The 11,819-nt window shown below is 38.7% G+C and overlaps 1 protein-coding gene across 1 annotated transcript; it reads right to left on the reverse strand.

The window, feature by feature from the left end:
• Positions 1-1,195: 1,195 nt before the first annotated feature.
• LOC117676969 (zinc finger BED domain-containing protein 5-like) lies at positions 1,196-2,371 on the reverse strand. The gene has a single exon (XM_034436812.2). It carries the CDS (start codon positions 2,369-2,371, stop codon positions 1,196-1,198), a length of 1,176 nt encoding a protein of 391 aa, XP_034292703.2.
• Between the last annotated feature and the right edge of the window lie 9,448 nt (positions 2,372-11,819).

Genomic DNA, 11,819 nt, shown 5'->3' on the forward strand with positions numbered 1-11,819 from the left:
GTAATTAACACAGCTGCCTGCAATTTCTGCTGGTTCGAATCTCTCCAAGGCTCAAGGTTGACTCAGCCTTCCATCCTTTCTAAGGTAGGTGAAATGAGGACCCAGTTTGTGGGGGCAATAAGCTGACTTTGTATAAAACATACAAAAGAATGAAGGCTATTGCTTAACGCATTGTAAGCCACCCTGAGTCTCCGGAGAAGGGCGGCATATAAATCAAATTTTTAAAAAAAAAAAAAGATGAGAAGAGAATATCAATTTTTGACAAGTTCTATTCCAAAAAGGTGTGAATTATAGATGGTTGGTTCCAGAAGGGCTAGTGTTAACGTGGCAACTTCAAAGATATAGATTGGATATCGAAGCGAAGACTTTTTATGCAGATTTTCTTAAAGAGAAAGTAACGGAGACAGAAATTATAATCCCAAACAACAGTAGTCCCAGTAGAATTTCGAGAGGAGGAATTGGCAATGATTGAAGAAACAGAAGGTGCAATAGGAGGGGTTGTGGAATACAAGGAACAGCGAGAGGTGAGATCAACTAGAGCAACAAAACCTACATATAAAGTATGAACATGGAAGAAAGAAAATTGATTTCAATAAACATATATGGACTTAATTCAGCTGTTAAGAGAAGAAAGGTCTTTCATAAATTAGAGAAACTAAAATCTGATATATTAAAAAGCAATATAAACAATTATTGGTACAACCAAAACTTGGGAGAATTTTTACATCATTGCCACAATGTAAAAAAAGAGGAGTAGTTTTGTATATTAGAAATGCAATACCCGCTGAGCAAATATATGCAGATGCAGAAGGTAGAATTTTGATGGTGGAGATAACAGATAATAACACAAAAATTCTTCTAGTGGCAATATATGCTCCAAATAACAATCAAAGTGATTTTTATAGAAAACTGCATATGAAAATAATTGAATTGGAATATGACAATATATGTATGATGGGTGATTTTAATGGCATATTTTTTTATTTTTTTGGTACATACACAAAATAAACGAAAGTTATATTATAAAGAACATTTATTTGATTCAATGAGAAGGATGAAATTGTTTATGTTGAGATGACAGATCATCATAATTTGGTTCCCTGGTTGTTAATTTTAATCTGAGATGTGGTTCCACATCCAATAGTCTGTTCCTTTTTTTTGACTTAATGTCTACAAATGCAGAAAAAGCAACTTCTCATAAATATGAAGTTGGAAAAGGCAAGATGTATTTCAGGACTTTTTCTGTTAAAACCAGATACACATGTTGCATTTGTAACCAGAATGATGTTAAAGTACACTCCTTATGTTTATTTCTCAAGAATCCGTCCGAAGCTAACTCCAACAATTGCTCTTCTTCCGCATGCGACAAACCTTCTGGCATGGATGTTGTGTTAATGTTGAACGGATATCTTATCCATTCAATATTTTTGTTTAAATCAGGGAAATAGTTTTTCAAGCCAACTTGCAAACTCTCCAAATGCTGTATTATGCATTTCAGAGTATCAGCCTCAATTTTAGTAGCCGAACTTGTTATAAACTCATGAAGAGAGGGAAACAAGTCTACTTCTCCATTACCAACTCTCTTTTGCCATAAATTTAGTTTTGTGATGGTAGCGTTCACTTTATCTTGAACGTGAAACAATGAAATTTCTTTGCCTTGTAACGATAAGTTGAGGCAATTTAAAACAGAGAATATATCTGCTAAGTATGCTAGTTTACAAAGCCATTTCCAGTCATGTAAACAATTTCTCAACTCAAATCTATCATTAAGAAAGCATTGAAGTTCATGTCTAAGTTCGAACAATCGGTTTAAAATTTTTCCCCAAGATAGCCAATGAACATCGGTATGAAAAAGCAGCTGGGTATGACTTCTTCCCATTTCTTCACATATTTGTGAAAAAAGTCGTGCATTCAAAGGATGGCTTTTAATGTAGTTAATGATTTTCACGCTTTCATCCAGAACTTTCTGTAGATCAGCGGGCATCTTACGTGTTGCCAAAGCCTCTCTGTGTATGCAACAATGTGTGGATATGACATTTGGAGCAACATTTTGAATTCTTGCAATGAGTCCTTTATTAATTCCGACCATACTTTTTGCTCCATCTGTGCTTATTCCAACACATCTATTCCAATCAATTTTGTTCTCTTGCATAAATGTATTCATAACATTAAAGATATCTTCTCCTGTTGTGTGACCTAATAAAGGCTGGCAAAATAAAAAGTCATCATGAATTTCTTGATTTTTTTCGTATCTAACAAATGCCATAAGATTTGCAAAATTCGCAATGTCGGTGGACTCATCGACTTGCAATGCATAATAACGACTTTGAGAAATATCAGATAATAACATCTGTTTTACATTATTAGACATATCAATGATTCATCGATGAACTGTATTATTTGAGAGAGGAACGTGGTCAAAAGTTTGTTTTGCTCTATCTCCTATCATTACTTCTGCCATTATCTTGGCTGCAGACTTGATTAAAATTTCGCCAATGGTTTCCACTGCACTACATTTGGCAATTAAAAGCGACACGTGATACAAAGCTTCTAGTATTTTTTGATTGTCACCTCCCGTCAAACCCCGCATTACTGTTCGAGACTGATTTAAACCCTTAAGTTTATTTTCAAAAAAATTTATGGGTTTATCTTTGTACTGATTATGGTTTGTCTCAAAATGGCGCTTTAAGTTGGATGGCTTCATGCTTTCATTTGTTAGATTTTCAAAACAAATGACACAAAGTGGAATAGGCTCATTTTCATCTCCAGTCCATGAGAATCCAAATTTAAGATATTCTTTGTCGTACTTGTGAGTTTTCCTTGCTTTTTTCTTAACAGGTTCTTTCAGAATTGAAATTGATTCATCGTTAATTTCATTATTTCCTGTTCGTTGATTGCTACTACAATCATTACTTTCTTTCGGTTTAGTAGTTCCAGATTTCAACCAACGATCCATAATCTCTGTTAGGGATAAAAATTGTATTTTATAAAAATAATCAAAATCAGTGGAACTTACTAAAGCACGATAACAGGCGCCCGGAACTAACTATTAAAGAAGTAAGTTGTCTCTGTAACGAAGTGCAGTATATTCATGCCGTGTCACGCCTCACAAGACTGTCTAACCGTAGATAACACTGCAATTCTCCGGTGTTTAAACAGCTCCACGGCTCAACATCAACTGTTAATGTTCCCGCAGTTTAAAAATGGCCGAACCTGAGCTTTGCGAAGGATGCGCAGAAGTTCCCGCCATAATGAGTTGCGATACGATGTACGATGGCCCCAGTTCCCATGTAAAAACTGCGATACGCGCCTATTTCTTTCCTTGTTCTGTGGGCACAGTTAAGTACGGTGCAGTGGATATTCCCACGTGATCCCCACCAAACTTCGGTGCAATGCGTACCCCCACCAAACTCTTCCCGTACCCCTGGGGGTACGCGTACCACACTTTGGGAAACACTGTCATATTTAATAGTATTTAGAAGGAAACAAATTGTTAGATATAGTGAATTAATGGATGAAAAGGGTGAACTTAAATTGAAGCAAGAATTAGAAGAACAAGGTTTTAAGATGGATTGGTTTTCATATTTGCAAATATGTTCTAGATATGAAGAAGATCTCAAACTAGAAGGCTTTTATAATGTTATGACTAACCTAGATAAGATTTCAATGGGTTCTGATGACTATGTAATTAAAAAACTATATGGATACTTGTTAGATGTAAAATTGGAAGAAGAACAAGTTAAAGAAACAATGATAGCATGGGGAAAAATTTTTGGTAATGGTATTGATTTAGAGAAAGCAAAAATTGTGGTCGCAAAATTATAAAATGATAATGTCTACAGCATATAAGGAGAATTTGTATAAGATGTTTTACAGGTGGCATTTACCCCTGACGAGGATAACAAGAATGTTAAAGAACACATAGGAGAAATATTGGAAGTGTCATCAGACTCCAGGATCATATTACCATATGTGGTGGTCATGCATAAAACCTAAGAGATATTGGACTAAGATACACACGTGGCTGGAAAAAATGATAAAAAAACACATTGATTTTAAACCAGAGATATTTTTATTATGGATTTTACCAGAAACATACAATAGAGAATTGCAATATTTAATTGTGAATGTTTTAACAGTGGTTAGAATTATATTTGCTAAAAACTGGAAAGGAGAAAAGTTACCTACTGATGATGAGATTATTAAGAAAATTATGGAATGTGCTGAAATGAGTAAATTGACATTTGAAATTAGAGAACAAGAAGATAAACAATATTATTTGATATGGGATTTGTTTTATCAATGGATAGATAATAAAACATGGAGATGAAGTATGAAATATGAAATTATTGTAATGATAAAATATATGAAGTGTTTACTTATGGGAGTTCAGCCTTTGTTAAATAATTGTTAAATGAAATATGAAATATGAGGTTGATGTAAAGATAAAATATTTGAAGTTATTTGTTAACCAATCGATACACTGTCTGTAACTGATTGGAATGATGATGGTTTTATGTTTTGTTTTTGTTTTAAAATAAAAAAATTATTACTCCTATCATTTCAGTTAGATGGATCCATCTAACTGAAATGATAGGAGTAATAATTTAATTCAACTTTTTAAAAGACTCTGGTCTGATGATGTGTTTGACCCCACCCTCAGGCTTAGCATGGTTATCTCCTACATTCTCCTGGAGAAGAAGACCAAATATCTCACGAACCAAGGAGAATATATGTGTCCCAGGATGAAGTTGCAGGATCCAATCTGGATCAGTCATCAGAACTAGAATTTTAGTCTTCTGAGCTTTCAAACTCGTACTGGACTCCATCTCAGGTAAGTTTTCTTTAGCAGAAGTGTATTGTGGACTATTCTGTGTTTGGTATTTATATGGTACCTGTTGTGTGTGGCTTTTTAGATGTTGATTGGGGTGTTAGAAACTTGTCAATCATCAGAGTGGAGAAAGTTCACTGAGGATGGCCTCCAGCATGAGTCTGAAAGCTTGGAAGACTAAATGTCTAGTCCTGATAACTGACCCATATTGGATCCTGCAAGACCAAATGTGGTATTCAGATCATGACTAATCCTTCTTTACCACCACCACCATCCTCTCATAAAAATAAATTAAAACTTGAAATAAAAAAATATGCAACATTATTATACAATTAACATCGTTTTTAATATATTGTTAAATATAGACCATAAAGAACAATAATATTACATCTTCTGAGTTCAACAATATAATGTCATCTCAGAAATGGACAAAAAATAAATCCATTTCTTGACTCTATTCTTTAATATCTGGAATGTTGTTTTATTTCTACCCATATAGGACAGTTCTCCTAGTCAATTGCTTAGTTCAACAGAGCATGAATTGTTCATAAAATGTCAAATTCCATATTTTTGGAATCCAGTTTAGCATCATGCATACATCTTCAACTTTATCTTTCCCATTGCCATGTCCCTGACTATTAAACAACATGTTGCCAACCATTCATGTCACAAAACAATAACAAAATCAACCAACAGAACCAATGGAGCTAAAATTGTTTTCCTAAAATATGAAACCCATTACCTGTCACTCTGCTGGCAGTCATGCTTGTCAATTTGCATCTGGACATTTCTGCAAGAATGACAGTTCCCATCTCAACTAATAGAAGTCTGCCCTCCTCCCTTCTATTGGCTCTTAGCTGCTCAGAAATGCTTCTTTCTGTCCACTTGATTTGAGAAGCTGCCAAGGAGGCAGTGTTTGCTCACGTAGCTTTAAACATCCCAATGCACTGTAAAGCTAAATGCATTTCTCCCCTTATGAAAATAAAGAATCACATTAGAGATATTACTGCTACAAAGCATGATGCCAAACAAACTCCAAATGATTGCTAGGGCGTGTGGACAGAGATGAAATTGAGAAGCTTTTCAAAATCAGAACAGTATCCTGGAAGATTGTTTTGATTGCTTTTGCATGCTTCTCTGCTCATCCAAATAGAACATCTGTACAAAGACAACCATTGATAGATGAAAAAGCCAATTTGTTATTGCAAAGATGAATGATGTTGAAGTAACCATGCTTATATTAGAGTGGCAACAACTGCACAATTACTCCTAAAAAGGCCTGCGGCGGCGGCGGGGGGGGGAGATCTGCTCACATTGCCTTTATTTTCTCCTCCTGAAGTCACTGTATTAATTCAGGCTTTTAAACCAACATTATTATATTACAGCCATCTTTACCTTCCCAAATAGAAGTAAACAATACAGTTTGAAGAGGTGTTTCTCCATGCTACATTAGGTATTAGTCAGGGGTGAAATCTAAATTTTTTTGCTACCGGTTCTGTGGGCGGGGCTTAATTAGTGGGCGGGGCTTGGTGGTAAGGTGACTGGGAGGGCGTGGCTTGTTGGTCAGGTGGGCATGGCCAAGTCAATGTCACTTCTTTGCCCTTTTTCAACCTATAAAACACAACACAACACAACTGGCTCACTCACAATATAAAAGCAGTTGTGCTAGACCCAAAATGGTCCCTGCAACAAGCAGGAACCTCACACAGCCACAAAAAGCCCAAAAAAACCAACTTTCACACTTTATACACACACAACACAACACAACACAACTGGCTCACCCACAATGTAAAAGCAGCTGTGCTAGACCCAAAATGGCCCCCGCAACAAGCAGGAACCTCACACAGCCACAAAAAGCCCAAAAAACCAACTTTCACACTTTACACACACAAAATTCCACATACAGCTTTGTGAGATTTTGTGTGATTGTGTAGTTAGAGTGAAACTAAATCTCAGAAAGCTGCACAAATATTATTTTGTTTTATTTTTATTTTTATATAAAAGCAGCTAAATTTAAAACTTCCTAAACTTTAAATGGCTAGGTCTAAAAAAAGAACAACTAAAAAAAACCCCGAATTACTATTTTTTTAAAGCTCCCAAAGGGGAAAAAAACTTACCCAATAGAACAGGGGTCTCCAACCTTGGCAACTTTAAGACTTGTAGACTTCAACTCCCAGAATTCCTCAGCCAGCTTTGCTTTGCTGGCTGAGGAATTCTGGGAGTTGAAGCCCACAACTCCCTGCCTGCTTGATTGCAGGCAGAGAGATTCAGTTGCTTGCTGATGCAATCAATTTATTTATTTATTTATTTATTTGTTTGTTTATTTATTTATTTATTTATCAAATTTTTATACCGCCCTTCTCCCAAAAGGGACTCAGGGCGGTGTACAGCCAAGATAAAAACCCGCAATATAAAAGTTAAAAACAATTTAAAATTATTAAATAGTTTGGCCAATCATCTAAAACACAATAACCCATTAAAATAATATTTTAGGCCAGCCCTGCTTGATGGAATAATAGTGTTTTAAGGGTGTGACGGAAGGTACAGAGGTTGGAAATCCGACAAATCTCCGGGGGCAGCTCGTTCCAGAGGGCAGGTGCTCCCACAGTTAAAAGGCTCTCCCCCTGGGGTTCACCAGTTGACACTGTCTAACTGACGGCACCCTGAGGAGACCCTCTCTGTGGGAGCGTACTGGTCGTGGGAGGCTATTGGAGGCAGAAGGCGGTCTCATAAATATCCAGGTCCTATGCCATGGAGTGGTTTAAAGGTGGCAACCAACACCTTGAATCGCACCCGGAAGACCACTGGGAGCCAGTGCAGCTCACGCAGGAATGGTGTTACATGGGAGCACCGAGTCGCCCCCATAATCAGCTGCATAGCTGCATTCTGGACCAGCTGGAGCCTCCGGGTGCTCTTCAAGGGGAGCCCCATGTAGAAAGCATTGCAGTAGTCCAGACGGGAAGTGATGAGGGTGTGAGTGACTGTGCGGAAGGCGTCCCGGTCCAGAAAGGGGCGGAAATGGTGGATCAGGCAAACCTGATAAAAAGTCCCCCTGACCACAGCCATCAGATGATCTTCTAAAGACAGCTGAGAGTCCAGGAGGACACCCAAGTTGTGAACCCTCTCTGAGGGGGCCAAGGTCTCACCCCCTATAGTCAGTGATGGAACCAACTGACTATGACGGGACGCCAGAAACCACAGCCACTCGGTCTTGGAGAGGTTGAGCCTGAGCTTGTTTCTCCCCATCCAGATCCGTATGGCCTCCAGGCACCGGGTCATCACTTCAAGGGCATCATTGGGATGGCCCGGGGTGGAAATGTACAGCTGAGTGTCATCAGCATACTGATGGAAATCCACCCCGAAGCCACAGATGATCTCACCCAGTGGCTTCACATAAATGTTGAACAGGAGAGGCAAGAGGACCGACCCCTGCAGCACCCCACAAACTAGGAGCCTCGGGGTTGACCTCTGCCCCCTGTCAACACAGACTACGTACGGTCAGAAAGGAAGGAGGAGAACCACCGTAACACGGTGCCCCCCACCCCTAACCCCTCCAACCGACGCAGCATGATACCATGGTCGATGGTATCAAAAGCCGCTGAGAGATCTAACAGGACCAGGACAGAGGAACAACCCCTGTCCTGAGCCCTCCAGAGATCATCAACCAATGCGACCAATGCCGTTTCCATGCTATACCCAGGCCTGAAGCCCAACTGGAACAGATCTAGATAGTCCGCTTCATCCAGGTACTGGGGAAGCTGTTGCGCCACCACACTCTCCACAACCTTCGCCACGAAGCAAAGGTTGGAGACTGGATGATAGTTTGATAAAACAGCCGGGTCCAGAGAAGGCTTCTTGAGGAGGGGCCTCACCACCATCTCTTTCAAGGCGGCGGGAAAGAAACCCTCACTCAGAGAAGCATTGACAATCCCCTGGAGCCAGCCTCGTGTAACCTCCCGGGAAGCCAGCACCAACCAGGAGGGGCACAGGTCCAATAAACATGTGGCCGTGTTCAACCTACCCAGAACCCTGAGTTCCCAAGTCCTCGGGAATCACAAGGTCAAAATCCTCCCAGCTAACATTCTCAAGACCCACCTCCATCATCCCATCCGGATCTACCCAGTCGGAGTCCAGACCCTCCCGAATCTGAGCAATTTTGTCATGCAGATATTGCACAAAATCCTCAGCCCTGCCCTGCAAGGGGTCTTCCCGCACTCCCAGGTGGAGGAGGGAGTGGGTCACCCTAAACAGGGCGGCTGGGCTGATGACACAATAAGAGTGGAAAAATAGTTACAGTTATAGTTAGATTTCAGGGATTACAGCAAGGTGTTGCGACCAGCAGCTAAAGTAAGCAAGCTGAGGGGGGGAAGGGGAGGGATTTTTGCTACTGATTAGCAGGCAGAGCCATTTAAAAGGAAAAAAGTTTTTTTCTTTTACATGGCTCTGGTGATCCAAGCTCAGTTGCCTGATTAGCAGGCAACTCAGCTGGGATGGTCAGAGCTTGGCTGATCAGAGCCATTTAAAAGAAAAAAAGGCTCTGATGATCGCATGGCTCAGCTGGGCATAGGGAGTGGGGGCAGGGATTTTTGCTTCTCCGAACTGCCCGCCACCATCGCTACCTACTCGCCCGAGTCAGTCCGAACCGGGAGCATTTCACCCCTGGTATTAGTGAAGATGAAAAGAATACTGGGAATGTTTGCAGTCTTTCATGCATGGATGAGAAAGGGGCAAAGACTTGAAGAAACAATATGCAGTGCATACCATCAGAAATATCACAGATGTTCACTGTGCATGAAAAAGAAAACTAAGGAAAAGAGGATAAATTGCATAATTTTATTGATCTTATTCATTTATTAACAGTCCACCTTTTGTACAAAATTGAAGCAGATTCTAGTCTTTCTCTTGAAACATTCAAAATCAATACAAAATTTTAACCATTTCCCTTTCACACTCATTTCTTAATGAGGAAAGTGGATAGAACTTTGGAAAAATCAATGTTAAGCCATCACTGAATCATTATGTTTCCTAGAAACTCTATGGTCCAGTAATTAAGTCTACCCAAAAGGTGTTTTTTTTAAAGACAACTGGACTTTCTTTGTTTTTGCTTGAGGACATTTCACATCATCCAGGAAGCTTCTTCAGTTCTGACTGAATGGTGGAGGATGGAAGGATTTATATTCCTGGCGGTCATCTGGTTGTTAGCACTCTTTCTGAGAATTGTTGAGGCCACTTGGAGGTTTATCTGTGCACTCAGGGTCACCTGTATAGTGCAAATTGGTGTGGAACCTTCTTGGAACTGCTGAAAGAACTGTGTTGTAAATAAGAGATAGGTGATGGCTTATCCATCCTCTTCTATTGAGAGAGGGCTGTCCAATCTTAATGTAGATGTCCTCTTTGACCCCTCTTTCAAAGCAGCAATTATCTTTGTCCAGAATTTGGACTTTGCGGTCTTCAAAACAGTGATCTTTGTCTTTCAAATGCAGATGGATTCCTGAACCTTGTCCTGATGGGTTTGTTCTCCTATGTTGTGCCATGTATTTATGAAGTGGTTGTTTTGAAATTTTTGAGAGTTGCATGGAGCCTTAGGTCATGCATCTTTGAAGTAGCTAAAAGGGTTTTCATTTAAGGCAATAAAATAGATTGGGATTAAAATATAATCCCAAGATTATTTCAGAATGTTGGGTTTCAAAGCACATTCTCATTTTCTAGCCTGTTGATTTCGATACACAAGCAGCAAGAGGTTTTTTTTTACAAAATGTATTCACCAAGTAAATGAGGTATACCTCAAATATATTTTCTACACCCTTACAAACTGCCTATCATTTTATATCAGAAAAAAAATCCAGTCCTTAGTGGTCCCTGCTAGGTAATTGTACTACTCCAAATCTTAGTTCTAATTGCCTAAGGGTTCATGTTCCAGTGTATGATGTTCCAGTGTCTGCCATAATTAAGCAGCATATAATCCATATTTAATTTAGTTGAATCAAGTAATTGGATTCAAAGCTACTTTCTTTGTAAGTTCATGCGGTTGTTCTAAAGGTCTCTGTCTAAACTATTTAGAATTTAAACTCCAAAGCCAGCTTTGTTAAAACAAACAGAGCTTCAATGTTTTGAACCTCAGGTTTTTCCAGCATTTTCCTAGTGTAGATGAACAGGTAGTTCATAGAAGTAATATAAATTGCAGCTGACTCAGAAAAAAAAATCACATGGAGCTATTGCAGTATTCTATAAGATTAAATATTGGAGGGTATCTGCTGAGTTGCTTGGAGCATTCTTGAAAACAAGAAATAAAAACTAGATTTTTAGTGTCTTAAGCAATAGCTGCCATTCTTACAAGGTTCTGCCATCAAAAATAAAGAACAGGGTAATGGGATGTCATCACTTTAGAGTAGCCCTCGAGAGATTCATAATGCAATTGCTTTGACAGTTGGTCTTGGTCCACTTTCTCTATGAAAACCTCTCAATAAAATGTTAATGTAATATCATATGTCATGAAGAGTCATTAAATTAGAAATTCTCTGGCAGTACAATTAAGATATATAACAGAGTTGCATTGAAACCCCAAGGAGGAAACCACTGCCCTATTTTATATCTTCTTTTTTAATTAAAACAATGAATCATTAATAGCATTGGATCTAGGCTACATTGCTATGTTACACTACATTATAGCCTACACTGGATTAAAAATAATAATTGTGGGGTATTTCTCTTACCATTAGGGAATCTGATGAGACTGTTGGAACAAAAGCTCTATTTAAACTTTTTTAAAAAAATATTTTTCTTGCAAAATGCTTTGGAAATGTTCTTGTTGATGTGATTTCATTTGGAATGCTTTTTCCAAACATATTCTCAGTGGCCATCCACTGGAGAACAATTAATTCACTATAACAACAAGAACTTAGTCAAATGCATTATAGATGAACTGTTTATCTGAAACATGTTCAAATAATACCTGGCAAAATTCTGCTCTCTTATTCATTTTGGATCC

This window comes from Pantherophis guttatus, chromosome 9, assembly GCF_059756535.1.
Source record: "Pantherophis guttatus breed Tessera chromosome 9, ASM5975653v1, whole genome shotgun sequence".
NCBI lineage: Eukaryota > Metazoa > Chordata > Lepidosauria > Squamata > Colubridae > Pantherophis > Pantherophis guttatus.

What these genes read in the sequence shown, in the direction of transcription:
- LOC117676969 (XM_034436812.2), bottom strand. Translation starts at nt 2,371, where the DNA reads ATGTCTAATAATGTAAAACAGATGTTATTATCTGATATTTCTCAAAGT.